The sequence below is a fragment of the Pteronotus mesoamericanus genome, unplaced genomic scaffold, assembly GCF_021234165.1.
Source record: "Pteronotus mesoamericanus isolate MK-2021 breed Mesoamerican mustached bat unplaced genomic scaffold, CSHL_Meso_final contig_53, whole genome shotgun sequence".
Classification (NCBI taxonomy): domain Eukaryota; kingdom Metazoa; phylum Chordata; class Mammalia; order Chiroptera; family Mormoopidae; genus Pteronotus; species Pteronotus mesoamericanus.
In genome coordinates this window covers 2,106,364-2,129,372 of record NW_026555195.1, presented here as the reverse complement: position 1 = coordinate 2,129,372, position 23,009 = coordinate 2,106,364, and the positions used below count along the sequence as shown (strand labels likewise).

The window sequence follows — 23,009 nt, the reverse complement described above, 5'->3', positions numbered from 1 at the left end:
ACCGGGGTCACGTGGACTGAGTGAGAGCTCCCTGGAGAGAGCGATGCAGACCGACACAAGGCAGAAGAGGGTGAGGAGACATATAAGAGAGGTCTGAGGGGTGACCCTAGAGGCAAGTGCCCGACTGAAGTAGAGGAACAGGTAGAAAGAGAGGGCTGGAGGAGAGGGCCAGGGGCCCGGTTAAGGCTGTGTGGTGGCTGCTAGGCTAGCTTAATGACCTTGAGTTACAGGCATGGGAGCCCAGAGACGTTCCGGGCGTGCAGCAAGGCCGTGATAACAGGGTGTAGAGGGGATCGAAGCTTGTGGTGGTGTGCGGGGTGGGGGGGGGCCTGAGGGAGGTAGGTGAACCTAGGAGGAGCAGAACAGAAAATGGAATAGAAAGTGACAAATTCATGCAAAAAAAAAAAAAAAAAAAGTGCGAATCACTAGGTTCCAGGAATTGGTGTGTGTTACATGAAGTCCTGACGTGCCTTCCAACTTCACTGCACTCATAAAATCTGTCTCCAAGTTTTGTTATCAGTTTTTCTACTCACCCATTCATTTACAGAAGGCATCCTACGTGAAAGCTGTGTTCTTTTCAAGAACTATTTTCTTTTAGCCCAAATTATGGCTATGACTATCTTTACCATTGACCTCTTATCAAGTTTCCCTCCTATTCTTTTTGTCTAGCTCCCGGGGCAGAGCGGAGAGGTGTACAAAGGTCACAGAATGCATGGACGGCTTCCCTGCAGCCAACAGAAGGCCCGAGATGGTGGGACTTTTCTGTAATTCCCAGTCCCCAATCGAGGTTGAAATTGACGCCTTATCAGGAAGTATTTGGCAGCTCCATTGGGCCATGATGCCTCAGGGCCTGAAGAGAGCTGCAGAGCTGAAAGATGGGGTTCTCCGCAGGCCCATGGCGGGGTGGGGGGTGGGGGAGGGGCTGGGGGAAAGCCTGGCTGACAGGACAAGGGAGGTCCCCATCAAACCAAAAGTCCTCCAGCAGGTACAAAAAGGAAGTGACCGAAACAGAGAGGCCTCCAGCAATCAGCCTGAACCGTGTCCTCACTGCAAGGTTAACGGAGCAATCAACAGCAACGGGCCACGTCACTGGGGGCTGGTGTCTTTAGCCAAGGGGCCCAGAGCAGCGCATGGCACCCGAGCGACAAACACCACAAGTCTCCCTCCCATTTCTTTTTCATCCCCAGCTATTTGATGGCAGAGCTAGGGATAGCCAGTCCTGCCACTGGTACCTGAATCTGCCAATGACACCCAGCTTCATTACTGAGGGGTTTAAAGGAATGAACTCTCTGGGCACTGGGCTTTGTGGGGACATCCACCAAAGGTAAGATTTAAATGAAAGCCAGGATTTCTGGAGTAAGTTCTGCTGCAAAGACAGAGCATGAAGATGGAGGAGGCCAATGGCCGGAACCAAGGTCTGGCTTTCTGCCTCGGAGGGTGGAAGGATCCGAGCAGCCTTGCAGACTCAATGAGATATCCAAGTAACTACCCGGCACAGTGCCTAGCACTGCGTCAGACGAAGAAAATGTTAGCAATTAATGTTATCATTTGCATCATTATTATAAACCTAAAGAATGTTCAGGCCCAGAAACATGTTTGCCAGCCCTACCATATATACGTTACATTTTTCTCTGCCCTACACCTTCACTATGCTCTGCTTCTTACTTTCCCAGCGGTCTACTAATTTAATCAACAATTGATTCATGTTGGTTGTTAACGATCTGCATCTCCCACCTGAATAGCAGGCCCACAAGGGGAGGGACCTTTCTTCTCTTCTCTGACATAACCAAGTACCTAGAACAGTGCCCAGCCCAGAGCAAGTGCACAACAAATACCTGTTGAATAAATAACTAGACAGGCCAATATTTTCTCTGTTTTGCTAAACACACACATTTCCTCTCATTGTTCACTATTTCACTGGCTGAAGAGAATCCAGGGCCCTTACTTCTCCCTACTACATCCTCTCCTGATGACTTAAGCCTAGGTGACTAGGTGACAAAGATGAGTACAGATTGTATCATCCCTGTGTGCTCTCTGAGCATAATGGACGACAATGCACCTGCTACAGGAACATGCTAAAAGACCACAGCAACCTCAAGGACTAGATGCCCCTTATTGAAGTAGCCTGTGTTTTATTTTACATATTTTTTTAAAGCTTTGATTTATTTATTTTTAGAGGGAGGGGGAGGGAAGGAGGAAGGGAGAGGGAAACATCGATGTGCGGTTGCCTCCTGCATGCCCCCTACTGGGGATTTGGCCTGTAACCCAGGCACGTGCCCTGACTGGAAATTGAACCAATGACCCTTTGGTTTGCAGGCCAGCACTCAATCCACTGGGCCACACCAGCCGCGGCTATTTTACATATTTCTGATGTCATTGTTAAAATGAGGGTTTGCTTTTTTCCTACTAAATGTCATGCAAGTGAAAACTTAGCAGTGTGGTCAGCTCTGGTCCCAGACATAGACAGAAATATGTCTATAACCAAAATGAAAAATCTTGGTCCAGGGACTGAGCCCAACGACCCACACTCCTGCACAAACACTCTGTGGCTGTGTCAGAGCAACCTGACCCCCGGCTGCTGGTCAGGGCATGAAGACTTCTCTGGTGGGTGTGCTGATCCATGGAGCCACCTGAGTGTGCACTAACCCTCCCCCAGTACCCCCCCCCCCCCCACAACACACACATCTGCAGCGAATCAGGTGCCTGTGCTCTACTTCCTGAGAACTCACTTCTGAAAACACAAGCTTAAGATGGTAGCCAAGGGCACAGTGTGACTGTCAGGGACCAGCAGAGGAGTTGACAACCTCAGAACTTCCATGTGGTGATGGGTTGCTTTGTCAGCAGAAAAGCACTCCCCAATTCTGACAAACTCACTTTTGACTTCAGGGACGGCCACTGCCGCCGGGCTGGAGGGAGTACCAAGATGACAAATCTCATTGGGATTCTTTTCCAGACGAGTCACCAGAGGGCTTTGCCTGAAGCTTGCGGTTTCAGGCAGGCCTGAGGTCGACTTTGTCAAAGCAGAGAGAGACCAGTGCCTTACCGTGGGGAGTCTGGGCACTGCCGGGCATTGTGGGAAATTCTGCCTCACACATATCACGTATATAATGACCTGAACAGTATCTCCATTATGGAACGCTCGACGCGGCTGAATTTGACATTAAATGGCCTCTTAGATTCCAGGAGAGCCTCCTGGGGTAGAGAAATAGGAGCATAGAGATTTTTCTCTGAGAAGTCCCTGCTGGAAGAGGAAATCTTTTACTGGATACGACCTTCTCATAGACATCCCAGTGTTAACTCCATTTCTGTGTGAAGCTTTTGAACAGAAATCTGGCCGAACGTCTCAGGAAAAACATTTCCTCCTGCTCTGATGGCTCCAGTTCGCTGTCTGAAGGCCCAGAGTCCCCAGCGACACGCAGCTCTCGCCTTTGTTGTGACCTCGCCCTGAGGCCAGTGACGCAGCGGCCCCGGCACACAAGAGCCTCTCTCTTCATTCCTTACGATGTAAGGCCACGCTCTCGACTACTTGGTGGAAAAAGATAAATTTCCCCTGAAACTTCTCATCGCATTTCTGGTTGCTGTTGAGAAAGCTGGCAGCATCCGACCCTGGTTGTCCTTGGAAAGCCCAGTTTTCCTGAATGCCTCCCTTTCAGCTGAGTAATGGGCACTCAGAAAAGAACCTTCTCTTAGATCCAGGCCTCCTTTCTTGAGAAAGAGTGAGGATGACAAAGGAGGGAGGCTCTAATAAAGAGGACTCTGTGAGCCCTGACTGGTGTGGCTCAGTGGGTTAGGCATCGTCCAGCAAAATGAGAAGGTTGCCAGTTCGAGTCCCGGTCGGGGTTGTGGGCCAGGTCCCTGGCATGTGTGAGAGGCAACTGATCAATGTTTCTCTCCCTCTCTTTCTCCCTCCCTTTCCTACTCTCATAAATTAAATAAATAAATAAATAAATAAATAAATAAATAAATAAATAAGAGGCCTCGGAGACCCACAGCCTTGGCTTTTCTAAGAAAGAGCCAAGTCCAGCAGGAGGAAGATATATCACCTAGACTCTCCCCAGGAAGAGCTGCATGTTTATGGGAGCACTACCCTTTTTGCTGGTAGAGGACTGGGCTAAATGCTCTGCCCCAAACCCCTTCTCCTGCTGAGGCTCTGACCTCTAATGGTCCAGTCTTGGAGGAGGAGCATTCCTAGCCACCCACCCAACTCCAGCTTGCTTTCCTCTGGGCTCTCCTCCGGGATACCTTTGATGCTGTACCCCACCTGTGAAAGAATGCTCTCTTTCTAGTACTTTCTCAGTCCACAACCCAGGATCTATGTCTTGTTAGCCATGGTCTCTGCTATAACTCCTGCTGGTGACCAGACCAGGTGTCTGACCCCCAAGCCTGGCCTCCCCCTTCAAACAGTGCGAAGGCAGCTAGTGTGTAAGGAACGCACATTTATGGGAGGTGTGGGACACCCCCATGAAGGTGTCCGTTCTCTCTAGTGGGCCTTACTTCTGCGATTATGACATGGCATTTAGAATCAGGTCGCCCTGGGTTCAGATCCCAGCTCTACCGTTTGCTCTGTTCAGTGGTCTTGGTCAAAAGGTTACTCTACCTTTTTGGACCTCAGGCTTTGCTTCTTTAAAATGGATGAATAACAAATACTTTATGAAGTTGCTGGAAAGTTAAGCATTTGATAAATGACAATTTAAAAATATACACATTGTACCGGTAATCTATACAACCTTCCTTGCAGCCTGAAAAGGTGTATCTTAATGAGTTGAGGTTAAAAAGCTCAGCAAGGAAGGCCTTGGAAAGGATAAAAAAACATAAAGGAGGAAGGATAGTTCCATTCCTGTGATCTGAGATCAGTGATTCCCAAATTGGAATGAAGGGTGACTCTATCAAAGAAGGAAAGAAAGAAAGAAAGAAAGAAAGAAAGAAAGAAAGAAAGAAAGAAAGAAAGAAAGAAAGAAAGAAAGAAAGAAAGAAAGAAAGAAGGAAAGAAAGAAGGAAGGAAGGAAGGAAGGAAGGAAGGAAGGAAGGAAGGAAGGAAGAGAAAGAAAGAAGGAAAAGAAAGAAAGAAGGAAAAGAAAGAAAGAAAAAGCCCTGACCAGTGTGGCTTAGTTGGTTGGGTGTCAGCCCATAAAGCAAAGGTCTCTGGTTCAATTCCCACTCAGGGCACATGCCTGTTTTCAGGTTCAGTCCCAGGTTAGAGCATGTACGAGAGGCAATCGGTCAATTTCTCTTTCTCATCACTGTTTCTCTCCATCTCTTTCTTCCTCCCTTCCCCTCTCTCTAAAAATAAATAAAACCTGAAAAAAAAAGAAATGGATTATCTGGGACTCCAGTTTGAGGAATGTTGCCCTAAAAGATAGTGAGGGCGGGGGGGCTGTGTGCCGCCCGCTGGTCTACCAGGCCTAGGTTTCAGGCAGCACCCTTCTTTTTTTCTCTCAACTGTCAGCTCCCCTCCCCCGCCCACTCCCCCCGCCAGTCACTCTGCAGCTGGCTCGGACGCTGGGTCCTCACCTCATTTCAACCCGTTCTATAGGGGCAGCCCAGCCTTCGCCTCAGTGGCATCTTATTTTTCAAAGAGCAACAGAGGATCTTGGCTTCCACTGTGACCTCAGGAGGAGGGAAATATCTAGGGAAGACTTTCTTCAAACTTGGAACTCATAGGAAAAAAAAAAAAAAAAAAACATCCTGGATCAGATTTCCTTTGCTCAAGGATCTTGTCCTGGAATCCAAACAGCGCCGCGGCTCAGAACTGACCCTGCTGCGTGCAGTATAATGGAGGGACTGTTTAAGATATTATATGTGCGAAGGAAAAAAAGACATATGAGAAAAATGCTTGAAAAAATGGACGGTTGTTAAATATGAAAAGTTTGGAGAGGCAGTGGCACACTGGCCAGCCCAGCGTTGCCGCAGTCATGCGCGGCTTCCTGCTGCGCCCGGTCCCCTCTTTTATTTTGTTTCTCCCGTGGGCTCCATGTCTAAGTGACACAGAAGTCTAAATGACCTCTTTATTTTGATAAAGCCTCAAAGTGGGATTTCTGAGCCAGCCTTATGTAGAAAAGCAATTCATACCGACGAGATTAATTGGATGTTTGCCCAAACTCCCCTCCACGCGGGGCTATGAAGACACAGCTACATTGCATAGTTCTTCGGTCAGATCGGCCTCAGGTTTAAGAGGATTCCAGGCAGGAAGGAAGGAAGCCCACCAGTGCACTTGGGTAACAGGGCCTGAGGTTAAATGAGAGGTGCTCTGTGTTCAACCCCCTCGGCTCCGCGGAGAGTCCTCATCTGAACCACTTAGGTTGACATTTCACAGGAAGGCTGCTCTCATGCTCTCTGGCAATAAAGGATGCGATCTTGTGTGTGCTCCACAAGTTAACTTTTGCATCTTTTCCTTCCAGAGTTCTACAGGTCAAGGGGTCACTTGGAAGAGTCTCGTGTTTGCTGCCCTTGTCCCGCTCACTCTTTTCGTGTAATTCTTTGTGCGCTTCTCTCCCTTGCTTGGTGATAATCTTTTAGAAGAGAGGGACTGTATCTTAGTCACTTCTGTTTCCCTCTGCCACCCCAAGACTCATCATCTCCGCCAAAGCTAGATTATTGGACTTAACTGATATCTCACATCCCACAACACGTTCATTTACTCAGCAGAGTTTTGTTGAATGTCTACTGTTGTGCCAGACATTGTTCTGTGGGCCACGAATATAGTCACCTCTTTTATCCATGGCTTCCCTTTCCATACCTTGTTACCTGCCGCCGACCACAGTCCAAAAAATATCAAAGGGAAAATAAACACTTCCTAAGTTGGGTGCTGTTCTGAGTAGCGTGGTGAAGCCTCACCCTGTCGTGCTGTCCTGCTGAGGATGCGTGTCACCCCCGTGTCCAGCGTCTCCACGCTGTAGCCCCTCCCTCTCCTTAGCTGCTTAGGAGTCCTCTGGGGTATCAGACGGGCTGTCCCGGTATCGCGGTGCTTGTGCTAAAGTCACCTTTACTTTATTTAATAATGGTCCCAAAGTGCGGGAGTACAGATGCTGGCAATTCAGATGTGCCAAAGAGAAGCCATAAAGTACTTCCTTTACGAGAAAAGGTGAAAATTCTCAACTTATTAAGGAAAAGAAACCATGATATGCTGAGGTGGCTAAGATCAACATGAAGGACAAAACTATCCGTGAAACTGGGAAGAAAGAAAAAGGAAGTCCTGCTAGCTTTGCTGTTGCCCCTCAAACTGCAAAAGTTACAGCCACAGTGCGTGATAGGTTCATGCTAAGACAGAAGAGGCATTAAATTTGTGGGTGGAAGACACGAACAGGAGATATGTGTTTATTGATAGCAATGTGTTATGCCAGAAACCATTGGGCCTATGTGAAAATATCAGCAAGGGGTCCCTTGAAACCGGTGACAGCAAGCCATTCACTGCAAGGAAGGGGTGATTACACCAAGGCATTTTAAGAGAGAGAGAGACCACATTCACGCAACTTGTATTATAGTATGTTATTATAATTTTTCTGTTTTATTATTAGTTATTGTGCTTACTCTCTTCCTGTGCCTAATTTATAAATGAAACTTTATCATAGATATTATGTACAGAAGAAAACAGCATATACAGAGTTTTGTACTATCTGGGGTCTCAGGCATCCACCGGGGTCCTTTAAACATATCGCCCATGGATGGAGGGGGGGACTACCATACAATAACGGCCAGACAAACATCCTTGCTCTTTGGGTCTTACAGTCAAACAAATAGTAGGCTATGTTGTATATTAGAAGGTGATAAGTGCAATGGAGAAGGATGAGAAGAGGGGCAGATGGTACTGGGGTGGGGAGGGCCTCACTGAAAATCAGTGACTTGAGCAAAGACTTGACCCGTCCAATGCTCTGTAAATAGGTCTCTCCATGGCGCTGCAGTTCTCTTCTGAAAAGGGACTGGATCGCCCTACATTAATTTTGATGCCCTTCTGGAAAGCCAGTTCCTTTCTATTTAGTCCTTTATCTGGTGAGCATCGTTTTATGTTGGAAGACAACAAAATTAGTCTAAAAACTTGACAGTATCTTTTCTGATATTTGGGTGAGAGGTTGTAAAAGATGAGATGAGCCTGGTCTATTAAGGAGTTTGCCGATTTTTGCATATTTAGAATCAGGGTAATTGTCAAACCTACGGTGTTAGACGCACAGATTTAGGATTGCCATTTAAATCAAGAAGCTTAAAATGCCAACACTTGCCACGATTTGCCTTTTGATCTGAATTGGGTTTTCAGCAAGGGGCGATTCTCTGGAGTCAGTGTGGGAAAAGTGGACAGGTGAATTCAGCCTGAAAGAACGGGTCGGCTTTGTGGCCTGGTTAATGAGCGTGAAATACTTCCATCCCTCAGTCCTGCATCCACACAACAAGAGCCCAACAGTTAAAGAAAAGGAACTGTCAGTTCTTGGTAGGTAGAACATGGTCTCATATAATAGAATCAGAGGCCTCTTTGCAGACTGGAAGCTACCTCAGACATTATCTAAACCAGACATGCAAATTAGCTCAGGCCTGGAGCCCTGCAGCATGAAAGAAATCAGATGTGACCATATAAGAATTTTAATAGAAATTGAAAGTATGAGTCATAGCATGAAAACTTCCTTTCTCCAAACTCCTCTAGGATATTGGGCAGGACTGAGAAGTATTTTACAAGCAGCCCAAAAACTTTTTAAGCTCAAAGATTTTTCAGAATAAAACCAAGAAACATTTTCATCTCTTTGAAATAGTGGTACCTAAATCTGGTCAAGCACAAGGCTGTTTCTGGTTCTATTAAAGGCTCCACAGATTTTCACGGGAAGGAATTCCATAGATTCTCTTTAATCCATTCCAAACAGGGAAGCACCTTGCTGTAGTAGAAAGAGTTCTGGATTGGGGTTCAGAGCTCCTTAGTTTGCCTCCCATCTTGGCCAGCTCTGAGCTGTGTGAACTTTGGCAAGTGCCTTAATGTCTCTGCATCTCAGCTTATCTGTAATAGGGAGATATCTGGGGAAAAATAACACCTCTAAAATTTAAGAGTTTGGAAAAGCAAATGGCCTATTCAATCCTCACAGGGTTCTGTTGAGAATAAATAAGGTTCTGCATGAGAAAATGCTTCATGTACCCCAAAGTATGCTATAGAATCAAAGCTGTCATTCTTCTCCAGAGTTTAATGCACTTTGGAGATGAGAAGTTAACCTTTTTTTGTCAACCAGAGTTAATTTTCTATGGTTCTTTCCATGGTAAAGCAGAAGGATTGAGTAAATAGTAAAGTAAACGGTCAAAGAGCAGATTTTCTTTCCCCAGGGAATCCATCACAGTCAGTGGGACTTAGTGAATAGCTACAGGCTAGAAAAAGAATACAGGAAAAACCTCACAATTAAAGACTATAAGATAATCTTATAGTAATCTTACAGCAATTACGTCCATAGATAGCACGTGAGTGTGATAGTATTCTGAGTAGAGGTTATAGTGTTTGAGAATAATAAGGAAAATATATTTTGAAGAGGGTGGAACTTGGACTGGGCTTTGAAGTATGTGTTGGATTCTGATACAATAATCATCTCACTCAATTACCACTTTCTCTTTAGAGTATGCCTGGCACAGAATTCGAACTTTATCAAAGAGGCATGTTAAACTTTTTTACTGACCCTCAGTTTACTGACTTCTGAGACTAGAGAGGCTACATAGGCCCTGGTTAGTATTTCTAGCCATAGCATTTCTTCCTCAATGACTTTTCCTCCCAAAAGAAATAAGTTCTTTATGATGTTAGACAGGGCCTTCTCTGAACAGAGTAAGTCGTTACATCTATAAAAAGAGCTTGGGGAAAGTTTCTATATTAAAATAGCAAATGATGCTATGTATGCCTTGATTTTCCTCAAGATGATTCCCCACACCCCTTCTCCCCTGTCTGGCAGAAGGGAAGCTTCTCCCTCTTCCTCTGGACAGAGAGCTAGAGAGATGGACGGACTGATGGATAGAATTTGGTTTATGAGTATGAGGCTGAACCATCTTTTAAATACTTTCCAGCTACTACTGCCCTCAAACAACCTCTCTATAGAATTTCAAAATCCATGTATTTAGCAAAACAAATGCATGTGGAATCCTCTGTGTGGAGGTGGCCTGTGCGGGGCCGTCTGGAGCTCTTGTGGTCCTCGCCGTTTCTTTCCAAAGGACTTTGGGACTCCATTCCTCAAAAAAGCCAACAGGGCTCACCTCTAGTTTTTATTATAAACCAAGACCACATGGCACTAGAAATGGAGTTACATCACCCAAGGGTAATTTCATTTTGAGTCTTACTTTTGCTATTTGGAATGGGATGAAATATCTGACTCAAAGTGAAACTTAGTAGAGATGGGAGGCCTAAAGTAGTAATAGTGAGGAATTTGGAGATGAAATGCAAACCCCCTAGGGCCCACTTAGTGAGTGTGAAATGCAACTGAGACGTGCGTGTGCCTGTGATGCCGCTCCAGCGCCCTGCGCGTGCATGGTCAAGGGAGGCCTCTCCCCGGCGGCAGTGGGAGGAGCCCTTGTCTGGCTGAGTCCAGTGAGGAAGGTGCTCTGGAGGTCAGGTTGCTCCCAAGAACCTTTCCCACAGCCTATCATGTTCCTGATTTCTCCAGGGAGCATCTAAGAGCAGCATTAATACATATCAAGACAAAAGACGTGCCCAAGGATGGCAGGAAGGCCAGTGGGAACTTCTAAGCGTCCAGGAACAAGGCCGGAGCCTGGGTGCCTTTTAGTACAGGGACGACAAAGGTCCACACTGTGGTGACAGAAACGGCGCCAAGGAAACGCAACAAAGGCACACTTCCGTTCTGTTAAGTGCTCAAAGCACTCAGTGGTGGGGGTGGGGTAGGGGAAAAGATTTAGAAGCAATGGAAGCCCATTCTAAAAACAAAGATGTTCAGCTCCATCTTCCTCCTCCGCTCCTTCATCCACCAAGGGCGCTTGTGGATGAGAAGGGTGGGTGGAGAGGCCTGGCGGGAGCATCTTGGCCTCTGTCTTTAAAATGGTCCCAGGTATTCTGATACCGTTCTTTCTTTTCCTTGAGAACCACGGATCAGGGAAGCTTACAGAGGCCAGGGATTGTTTACCTGGTGTAACGTGAGCAAAATTTCACAACTAGATTTAATGGACTAATATTCATCTCCCCCTCATTTTAAAAATTAAATTTATTGCAATCCTTATTGAGAGCATTACTTAATAGATCCATTCCTTTTCTAAATATGTTCTTCTTTTCTTTATTCTCTTAAATATATTAAATGCAAAAGGATGAATAACATTATGTAAATTATAAAGCATCATTATAAAAATAACATATGTGAAATCACCTAATATGCTTCATGAAATGCAAGAACTGAGCAGATTGAGTCATGTTCCTGAGTGTTGGGACCATAGCAGGAATCTATTAATCTAATCATATCATCATAACAACTAGGAAACATCAGCTTCCTGGACGCAACGGGCCTTTCCATGGGTGGTGGATGGAACCGGAAGAGGCAGCTGCAGGGCCTTGTCACGGCTCGGGGCGGGGGGCGGGGGACGTGGTGTGGGGGCTGCAGTAGAGATCCTGTTCTGCTTCATACTAGCTTTACGGCTTGGGCTCAACCTATTTGTGCCCCAGTTTCCTCATATGTGAAATGGGAATAATAATAGTACCAACTAAAGAAGGTTGCTGTGAAGTAGAACAGCGGCGTGAACAGAAAAGTTCTTGGCACCTAGTAAGCACTTGATTAATGTCAGCTGTGACTGTTACGGGGCAGGGTGAGAACAGCGGTGAGGAAAGGAAGGTTGGAGGGAGCAGAAGTTCAATTCCCCCCCGAGTCTCACTTTTCCCTGGCTTGGTTCTGTCCTGGCCTCTTCTCACACTGGCGCCCACAGCAAGGGGACCCAGATCAGAGGGGCCTCCTAGGGGAGTTTAAACTGATTAAAAAAATGGGCCAAAGGGTGAAGTGCAACAACCACCTTATGAGCGAAATCTGCTCTTGGTGGATCTTCCCACTACACATGGGTGGGACTGACCACAGCTTCTCAGGAATCGCCTGGGAGTCAAATGAAGGGAGCACTTAAGGCAACGTAGAGCACGAGGTGAGTACCGTCTGGAGTGGACAAAATCAAAATATCACTCCCATATTTAGAAATATCATGAAGGGTTAGTTTTAGAAAAAACGTTTGGGGAGTACTTTAAGGCATGTTACCTATAGTTTTCATCCATCTATCCAATGGCTTTGCCTAAGCGTCTACCTCCAAGATGCTTCAAATCTTGGAAGACAAAAGACGATTATGATAGAATCTGCTGAATGCTAAGTTGTAATAACAGCAAGTCCCAGCAAAGCACGTGGGGAAGGTGTGGTTGAGACCCTTCTGAGGAGAGGTTATCTGAGCTGGGCCTTACAGGAGGGCTGCGGCTCCCCAGGACACAGATAGGGTGTGTGTGCTGGGGAGTGGGGTGGAGAGGAGAGGAGGGTCTGAGAGGCAAAGAGAGGCAAAGGGAGACATTCAATATTCTGCTTGAATACAGACTAGGCAGGAATCAATTCACGACTGAAGGACAAATTTTTCTGTCAGATCCTAAATGGCCAAATCTGTCCTGTTGGGCAAAGCTGTCACATCTCTGAACTGGAAGTGATGGAGACTGTTCTGGGCCTTGTGACCCTGGCGACCCCGCCTGGCGGGGGCCGGGCAGCCTTCAGAGGCTCCCGCCAGCGAGGCCGGTGCTGCCGCACAATCCCTCGCTCTGCGGCGGCTAAGCCAACTGGTCTGAGTTACTGGAGGAGACAGAAGAGAGTTGTGTCTGCTTAGAACTCTTGGTGGTCACCTTGGCTGTGTCCGTCAGCCCTGCACGACTTGTGGTTGACATGCGTGGCCCTCTGAATTCTCTCTTGCAGTGACATGTATGGTGGTATACTTTTCAAAAAAATTTTTATTTACTTATTTTTAGAGAGAAGGGAAGGGAGGGAGAAAGAGAGGGAAAGAAACATGGATGTGAGAGAGAAGCATTGGTGGGTTGCCTCTCGCATGTGCCCCAACCGGGATTGAACCTGCAACCTAGGTATGTGTCCTGACCAGGAATCGAACCAGCGACCCCCCACTTTGCAGTACGGCACCCAATCAACTGAGCCACACCAGCTAGGGCTCTTTAAAATAATGAATTAATCAAACACAGAAGCTAAGAAGAATGACCATTAGAAGATATTTTTGTGTATATAAACATATATTTTTAAAAATCCTCCGAGGAATAAAATGTACACAATCTGAACTATTCTTGAGACGAAGGAGTGCCTTCAAGTAAGGGAATTCATGTCTTAAGTGAAACTAAGGAAAACAAGAAATGCCCCAACAAAATTCCTCTATACCTGCAACAGTACAATATTGAAAGTTGTTTGCCTCATTATCCTGGAACAAGTTTACACTTGTCTTAGGAAACAGGCTAAGTGTTTCCAATCATTTAGAGAAAGCGTGTCCTAGTCGCTGTGGAACCCACATGTGTGATAACAGCACACGCAGCACACCCACAAAAAAAAAAATAACAGTTCTTTTACTTAAAGAAAGGAAGGATAATGGTTACTTAGAAAGTGTCCCAGACAAGCTGTCAAATTGAATTCAGAGCGCTGGAGTCTGACTCCGGGACAGGGCTGGCTGGCTCAGTTCCCCGGGGACTGGGGTTTCCTGCCTGCTACAGTTTAGAGACAACGATTCTTTGTTTCTAGCTCTCTCTCTCTCTCTCTCTCTCCCCCTTCTCTCACTCCCTCTCTTTCTCTCTCTCCCCCTCTGTCTCTCCCTCTCTATCTCTCTCTGGTGAAAAAAAAAGCACGCACAAAAACATGCTGCTTTCCAAAGAGGGCCAGATCGAAAGCAGACAAAACATTAACTCTGGAATTTCAAAGGCAAACAATTTTTAAAAAACTAAGAGAGCAAGCTACTGTCTATTCTGTAATAATAAATCTTGCCTTTGGACCGCAGAAACAGCACATGCTCACACACACACACATTCAGCAATCATCCCTGCTTTTGCTAAAAATGGATTGGAGGTATTTCATCATAAAGGAAAAACATATAATGACAAAGTTCTTAACAGGCCCTCCTGTGAGTCCTCAATACCCTCAAGTTTAAGTGCATGTTAGTTGACATAGACAGAGCCCGTGGAGCCGCATAACCTGCTGCATAAGAGATGTTATTTACTCCCTAAAAATAACAGGAGATTACCTCACAGTATTACAGGCCTTTTCCTATGGCACACGCGTTCCAGACCACCCCCCACATGCTGCCCCAGCTGGGGCCCCGGCGCGCAGCCCACGCCCACGCCGAGCACCTGGACACCCTGTTCACCCTCTCCCCCACTCAGAATGCCACCCAAAGCCCACCCTCCCCGAAATGTGGACCTGAAAACACACTGCCCTCTTTCACTGCGCCGTACACACAATGCATTGGCCTTAAGCATCGATATTCTGCATTCATCCACATTTTCTCCCATTAAAACAAAACTTCTTGGGGCATCTTTGAAATTATAGAAAATTTCACAGCTATTGAAAAGCAGAGAGGAAACTCTACTAAACCCCGCAGGGCTCTCCCTCCTGCCAATCTCGTTTCAGCTCGACTCCCACCAACTCCCCCCCTCCCCTTGGCCCTGGCTAGTTTGAAGCTAATCCCTGGCTCCTGGCTCCTTTGCTGAGCTTCCTGTCTCACAGAGAGACATCCAGCTGTCCTTGGTCTTTGAGTTTCCTGTGGGCCGTGTGTCACACGGAGGCCTTGGTGCCCCCGCGGGGCATGCTCACGCACACCCCAGAAACTCCCCTGAGTCCCTTCCCCCAAACCCGGCATGAACATGTCCTGCTCCCCCATCACAGCCCCCACAACGCACAGCAGACCCAGGCACAGTGACTGGTGTCTTCGGTGTCTCACATCGTCCCTTCCTGTCACCCTCCAGGTCCCGCACCACCCTGCTGCATACTTCTAGAGGCCTGCCATCAACCTCTAAAATTAAATCAGAAGGGACACTCCAGAGAGGATGTAAACACGGGGCGGGGGGGAATGGCAGGATCTGTTGATACATCCCTCATGCTCCAATACACAGTGTTCGTCACTTACTGCCCGGCCGTATCTCTGGCCCTAAGCCCCCTAAGCGTAGGTGCTGCCTGTGCACTGTATTTCCTGGGCTCAGCTTTGTGTCCCCCACACAGTAGGTTCTTAATAAATGATGAGATGATGAATGGGGGAGAGGAGGGCGCCAGTCACAGACTTCAGATCCACTTCTGACTAAGGTGCTGAGTGACTTCAGGCCCTGTCCCTTGCTGTTCACTCCCTGTGTGGCCTGGGCTGGACCCACGTCTTCTCTGGCCTTGTTTCTCTTCAGTCACATGAAAGGTTTGGAGTGGATGTTCAACTTTAACATTTAATGATTTTTCTTCTCTTCATTACTCTCAGAGAACTTCTTGTGTGTAGCATGCATTTTTCTATTTCATGATATGCAGATTCATATTAGTCCTCAATACTTCTGTATGTGTGAACCCCTAATAAGACTTGAAGCGACTTGGTGGCCCCATCCATGGTATTACCACGTCATGTGATACGGCGTGGTAGCCTTCATGATCCTTGGCACAGCGTTAGCATAGGGTAAACCCTCAAAAATATTCTAATTACTTCGCAATAATTACATAATTACTGTTATAACTGATGAAGCTCATGCTGAGCACGTAATGGTGTGTCAGACACTGTGCTAAGTGATTCATGAGCATAATATCACGTCTGAAGGGCCATTAAAATTATCCTCATTTTCTACATGAGGAAATTGAGGCAGAAAAAAAAGAGTAAGTGGCTTGTCCAAGGTCACCCAGCCTGTTTGCATTCAAAGCCTGAGAGTTTAACCGATGTGTTATACTGCTGAAATACGAGATTAACACCTGCCCTAGGTAAATGGAGAGCATTAATTAACGAAGATGCTGTCAGATGCTTGGTTAAATATACGACATGTGAGAAGCAGCCTAGAGGGAGGAAAGAACTCCAGAGACCTACACCTGAACCCCGCTCTGCTCGAAAACCTGGGGGGACGTCAAACGAACCCTGTCATCCGTCTGGGTCATGTTTGCTTTCTCTACAGAGTGGGATCCTAGTGATACCAGCCCTGCTGTCTCCTGGTGACGGCAGGAGGCACGGACGAGGTCGTGGACATGCAGTGCTTGGCGAACAGCGGGGAAGCTGCAAGGCGGTCTCATTGCCGGCACAGGCCGCGGCCGCCCGGGGCCTTTGGGAGAGACGCAGGGGTCCCGCTGGCAGGGTCTCCAGGGCCTGGCCAGGCGTTTTACTGTAAAGGTTGCATTTTGGAGTTTCTCCTGCTCTCTTTTCTATATTTGGCGTGTAAGCAGACAGACTTTTTATCCATTAGCCAATGCAACCACTAGAGATGGCTGTTCCGTAGGCAGGCAGACAAGGTGCCGCGGTGGAGAAGCGGCTTTGCATTCAGCGGCAGGCCCTGAACGGCTTCCCAGGCTGGGGCTGGAAGCTCAGGGCTATGCGGGCCGTGGTGGGTTTATGAGTTCCAGGAGTTAATAAACAGGGAGTTCAATATCCTCTGACTTTTGGAGAGTCGGAGGTATTTAAACAGATCCAGCATGACCTTGAGGAAATGAGGGTTTACGTGCGCAAAGCTCTCCGAGGGAGAGATCTGATTCTTGCAAGCTGGTTGTCCACCTGAGGACGTGGGGAGGCCCGCAGGGCAGAGTTTACCACGAACACAAGGAGGGGCTCTGATCTGCGCCCGGGGCAGATGCGCTGGAGCCCCAGCACGGAGAGCAGAGAGGACAAGGTTCGCAAGGCCAGTGGTCGGGCTCCACAACGGCATGCGCTTGGAAAGGCCACTTAACTTCTGGGGCTCCAGTGTCCTCTTTGTACATTCAAGTTACTACATGCCTACTTTCTATTTTTATTTTTAATTTGTAATCCTCATCCTTCCTCACCCTACAGCTTCATTAGCATACCAGTAGGCCCTGCTCTTCCTTTTCCAGGTTGACTGGAGGCCACGAAAGGTCAAGGTCAACTGCCCAGTGTTTCTCCAGCACAACCTGGGTGGTTCTGAGATGGGGCTTGTTCTTATCTTTCCAGTTTGTGTCTGTCATACGACAGGGTTTCTCAATTTCAGCAGCAAGCTGTCAGAGTCACCTGGAGAGCTTTGAAAATGTTCAGTGCCTACATGGCCCTCCTAGAGATTCTGAATTAATTAGTCCTGTTTGGGGTCTAAGCATCAGTATTTTTAAAGAATTTTTTTTTTTTGCATTTTTATTGTAAAGCATACATAGAATTTACCATTTTGATCATTTTCAGCATGTTCCAGTGGCACTAAGTACATTCAGGTTGTGCATCCATAACAATCAGAACTGGTCGTCTTTCCAGGCTGAAACTCTGTTCCTTTTAAACAATCACTCCCCATTCCTTCTCTCCTCCCCCAGACCTTGGGATCCACCATCTAGCTTTCTGATTTGCTTACTCAAGGTACCTAATATGAGTGGAGGCACGCCATGTCGGTCCTACGGCATCAGCATGTTTAAAAAGCTCACCAGGTGGCTCTCTGCGTGGTTAGGACTAGGAGGTAGTGCCAAGTAGGGGCTGTGTGAATTCATCTTTGGGAAAAGAGAACAGCATAGGGATGTAGGCGGGGGTGATAGCAGGAAAACCACAGGGATGGAGACAACTAAAGGGAAAAAATTCAAATCTCTGCACAAACTATATTCTTAGGCCAAGTATTGTTTCAATGAGAAGTCAGCTAGAGGCAGAAAGGCTGTGTTTGTCAGGGAGACCATCTGCGGCCAAAGATCCTGAATTCTGCATTCTGGGTTGAGTCCTTGCGCTGCTGTTGATTTAACATCGCCCAGCCTCACTTTCTCTGTCTGCAAAATGGAGATAATCATTTCTACCTCCTAGGGAGGCTGCCAGGCTCAAAAGAGCCACGGCGTGTGGATGTTTCCAAAGCATTACAGATGTCTATGTAGACAGCAGCTGTGGCTGCTATTGCAAATAGGCAATCATGTTTCCATCCTACATTATTTAAGTGCATTGGCCTTGGTAACTAACAGTAGAGAGATTACAACTCTTCTAGTTGGGTCCAATCTATGACCATAGAATATTTCATTAAGGGGCTTAAAGACCATTATACATTAATTTTTAAAAACTAGCCTTACTTCCTGAGCACAAATAACCCTTAGAGCGTGCAATCATTTCCAAGAGACAAGCTGGAAGGGTGATTATGTCACGTTAAAGTCAAAAGCCATTCTAATTGATAAGTGCATTGAAGAAGCATTCATAGACATCATCTCCTCAACTTCTTTCCTTTGTGCTTGATGCCAACACCTGCCTTGTGTGAAGCAGCACACACACACACAAAGAGCTCTGGTGCTTTAGATGAACTCCAGGTTTGTTTGGGGCTCTGTGAGTGTCTTCATTTGAACAAGATGGAGCCAGGGTGTGTGATGTGTTCTCTTTATTTTTCCATTTAATATTTTAAGAACTAAGGGTAGGGATTAGAGAAACACAGAAGAGAGCGAGGTGGGGAGGCTAGAGAAGCTGGGTTAGCTTTGTCTTGCTAATGCACTCTGTTTTGTGGCTGATGGCTGTTCAGACAGATTCAGACCGTCTCACAAGGGGGAGGTGACAGAACAGCAAGACAGCTCAAGTGGAAAGCGTTATTGGGGACAAAAGATGCACCTGCAAAGCGCAGCCTTAATCGTCTCTGGAGGCCTGGCCAATGTTGGGAGATAAATGGCCGGCACCACCTGAATGAGATCCTGGCAGCATGCATTTGCCTGGATACTACCGTTAATTCATTTCAGAAGAAGGTTGCTACCCAGCTAGAGCGAGCTGCTCCCGCGATGCCTGAATAAGCCTGGTGGTCTCACAAACGGACTCACTGTACACAAAAGGGCCAAGGGAAGGAAATGCAACATGGCAGGTAGAGGAGAGGGTTGAAAGCTGAGCCCCCTGGAGGAGTAATATGTGTCTGTTGTTAATACAGTTCAACTCAGACAAACTAGCTTCTAAACTGAAATCTGTATTTTTAAGCCCAATTATCAAAAATTCTCTCATTGGCTCTGTCCCAGAGTCTCATGAGTTAATGCTGACATTGTCAGCCAGCCTTAGCCTGTAGAGCTGGAGGAACATTCAAGGACTTCCTTCCTTCCTTCCTTCCTTCCTTCCTTCCTTCCTTCCTTCCTTCCTTCCTTCCTCCCTCCCTCCCTCCCTCCCTCCCTCCTTCCTCCCTCCCTTCCTCCCTCCCTCCCTCCTTCCTTTTCCTCCTTCACTTTCTCTCCAGACCTTCCGTCCTCTCTCTTTCTCTTCCTTCTGAGAAGTGGGCTCCTATCTGCAAATGAAATGAAGTTTCATAATTGAGCCAGATGGAAGCAGAGTGGCCCTGAATGAAGGCAGGGCCCTTGCTCTGTGGCTTCCAAGTCATTGCCCTAGAGGCCACAAATTCAAGAGTGTGTTTGACACACATGGATTTAGTTCTGCCCCTTCATTTGATAGGACACTAAGGTCCAGGGGATGGAGTGATTTCCCCAAAGTGCCCTGGCCGCTAGTTGTGTGTGCTACTCCAATGCATTTTCTCTCTTATAGACATTTGCAGCATGATGTTAAATAGGCCATCAAATAAAATGTGGCTTGGACTGTAGAATGAGTCAATATAATTTAGTTTGCATGGCAAAATTCAATAAACCTGATTTGGAAAGGAGAACAGTAGCGTAAATAGGACTGGCCCAGGGTGGGGTAGAGGAGAAGGAAGCAAACGAAAACCACGAAAGTTTACGATCAAATTCATGACGTTGTAGATTTTCTCCGCTAAATTTTTTTTGTTATCATTTGATTATAAATTATTAACAGGAAACACAATGTCCTATGTGATTGAAGGTGTGACCTTGGTCAAGACAGCCAGGATATCTGGATCTCTGTTTCTGCCATAATCCATGAGGATTTTTTTTTTATTTTAAATCCTCACCCAAGGGTATATTTATTGGTTTTAGAGAGAGAGGAGGTGGGGTGAGGGGGGAAGGGAGAGAGAGAAACATTGATCTATTGCCTCCCGTATGTGCCCTGATCAGGGATCGAACCCACACTCCAGGTATATTCCCTGATCAGGGCTCACACCTGCAGACTTTTAGCGTACTGGATGATGCTCCAACCAACAGAGCCACCTGGCCAGGGCACCCATGAGGATTTTGAACCAAATGGTCTTAAAATTTCTTCCATTAGCAGAGTCGTATGTTTCTCTGAAATTTTATGCTGTGCTACTCTAAATGCAGCCAATACTAAATACCTCTGCCTTCCGCCTCTGTTACGGCAGGTGCGCGATAAGGAGAGCAGTGAAGAGGAGGGAGCCAGGGCAGAGAGAGCGCCCGCCACACTCCCCGTCCCTCCTGCAAGGAGGGTGCCTTTTGCCCTGCGTAGGTTTTCCTCATTCGCATTTTTTCTTCCTTTTAGCATTCTGTTCACTTGTTTAAATGCCTAGAATCTAACCCAGTATCTGGAGCGATAAACCTTTACAATATTGTCTTGTAAATAGAGACGTTGAGAAATGCTATTGTAACGTTTGCTAAAATTGTCACTGGCAAGAGTGTTTACTGAGACTGTTTTCCTTTTCTCTCAACCAAACCAAACCAGCTAGACCAAATCCCCACATCACCACTTTCAGATTGTTTAAAAAATTGTTTAAATTTTGTTTTAAATGTAGCATTGCAAAAGTCCCTAAAAATCTTTATTCCATTATCTTCAACAGGGAAAAGGCAATTTTTGGCTTTGAAAGTGAGCAATATTCATTTCGTTCTAAGACCAACACATTTCCTTTCATGGAGTAACACCTTCAAATCATATCTTTATGCTATTATTATTATTGTACAAGATGTTTTAAAACCCTTCTTTTTTTTTTCCCCCCAACCCACGGCACAAGCCGGATGAGCTTCGGCATCTTGTCTCGAATGCTCAGAAGCACTGCGTGGAACGAGAGGGTATGCGCATAGGCTGGGGCCTCCCTCCACCCATCTCAACAGTAGGGAACGGTGCCAGGCCTGGTACTGAGCAAACTTCTAAGTGCGCAAGGAACGGACTTACCTTCTTTGACACTCAGTCGTGGGGATTGGTCTGTGTGGGAGGATGTATTATAGGCCAGCAGTGAACCTGAAAGACAAAGCGAAGGCAGGTTATAACCAGGACACGCTCCTGAGATGAAGAGCAGGGGGCGCAATGAGGAGGGAGTGGAGGGGAAGAGACAGGGAGAGGGGAAGAGGGACAGGTGACTCTTTGACAGAGAGAAAAAGTTAACATAATCCATTCTGGGGACTGTAATAGCTGCCCAGGGTTAGGGTCAGCGAGAAGTTAGGACGGAGAGGCAGTGGGTGGAACACCCGCAAGCTCCCCGGCAGCCATGTATGTTTCACAGGTTCTTGGGGACTGCGTTCTGTCACGGCAGGAACACGGGATGGGAATCAGCCCCCCAGGGCCCGTCCTGGTTCTGCCACTAGCACCCCATAAGCAGCTCAGGGAGTCTACATCTTGATTTCTTCATCAGAAAAATGAAGGGGTTGAACTGCAGCAGGGGCTGGCAAACTTAAAGACCAGAGAGTAAATATTTCAGGCGTTGCAGGCCTGAAATACAGTCTCTGCTGCATTCTTCTCTGTTTTAGTTTGGTTTGGTTTTGTACAAGGGCCAGAGTCGGCCAGAGCTAGCCTGCAGCTTGCGGTCTTCCAGACCCTGGTGGGGCAGACGGGACAGTTCTTCCTGCTTTGATCGCCTCTGGGCTTATGAGCAGGTCCTTTTACAGGTGGGCCAGGCGCTTGGAGAGTCACTGTGATGGAGTGGGGTGGGGGTGGCAGTTGTCCCAACACTAACTTTGCCTCCTTTTGCACGTGTCCAAGAGAAGGCAACTGAATGTGAGGCACAATGCATGGACTTTTCTGTCATCCTTGAGTGCTGATATATTATTGTACAATCCTTTAAAGTTAAACTGTAATGCGGGCCTAGTCTACGTTGGGCACTGGTATAGGCATTTTAAAGGCATCATAGTTTTTGTTGTTGTTGTTGTATAAAAAACATTCTCCCTTCCTAAAACTAGATTCAAGCAAATTCAAGAGTTTTATTTTGTAAAATGTAGGGTAGTTTTTTTTTTATTGTTGTTTTGTTTTTTTTGGTGATTCTCCTGGGGAAACTAACATGCTGTCAAGACCAGAGCTGGGATCTTTTTTGACAAAGGACGTGATGAGCTTTGCATAGGTGTTTGAGGCTACACAAGTCTTTGAAAACAATCCCTTTCCCAGCTCACTGTGGACGAGTGGACCGACGTGGGTGCCAGGGCTTGGCACAGGGAATGGGCTGGCAGACACTCCTATATTTAGTCTCCAGTCGAGGGAGGGAGGCAGCAGTGGAGCGGCAGCCTCACCCAGCCGTGGGCGTTTGGTTGCGTGCCTCCCAGCAAATGTGCGTCCTGCCCAGCCAGACGACAAGGGAGAGAATTTTATAAAAACCATCCAACTGCCTAGAACCTATGACTTCTGCCTTGGGCGACTTGTTTCTAGCTCTGAAATAGTTCCAGACCAAAAAGAGGAGTGAAGGGGGTAAGGGTACTGAGTCCACTAGATCCCAAAGTGTGGATATGCAGGTACGGTTTTAGAAATGAGACAGTCACACGCACGTGACCTCCGGGAACTAGATGTATTTGGTTATTCCATTCTCAAAAATATTAAGGGCAAAGTGAGGCTGGGACAAACTCATCTTAATATAGTTGTTATGCAAATCAGAATTTAAAATCAGACTCACCATTCATAGCCTTGTTACGAAGTAGCAATTAGGTAAATTGATGGATTAAGTAAAATCCATCAATTTACATAGTCTCGTTAAACCATAGGCTCCTCATATATATAAAATGGACTAATAATAACACCTAACATGGCGTTGAGAGGATAGCACAAAATGGTACCTATAAATTGCTCAGAAAGACCTGGGCTCCTAATAAGTGTTCAATAACTGCTAGCTATTATCATTATTATTT

At 46.6% G+C, this 23,009-nt stretch overlaps 1 protein-coding gene across 2 annotated transcripts in view; it reads right to left on the bottom strand.

The window, feature by feature from the left end:
• Window positions 1–23,009, bottom strand: part of FLI1 (Fli-1 proto-oncogene, ETS transcription factor) — a 115,075-nt gene that overhangs the window by 9,476 nt on the left and 82,590 nt on the right. For both annotated transcript variants that reach the window (XM_054579448.1, XM_054579449.1), the window contains one exon: window positions 21,076–21,141. In XM_054579448.1, the coding sequence (XP_054435423.1) occupies window positions 21,076–21,141 (66 nt within the window). The remainder of the gene's footprint in view (window positions 1–21,075; window positions 21,142–23,009) is intronic.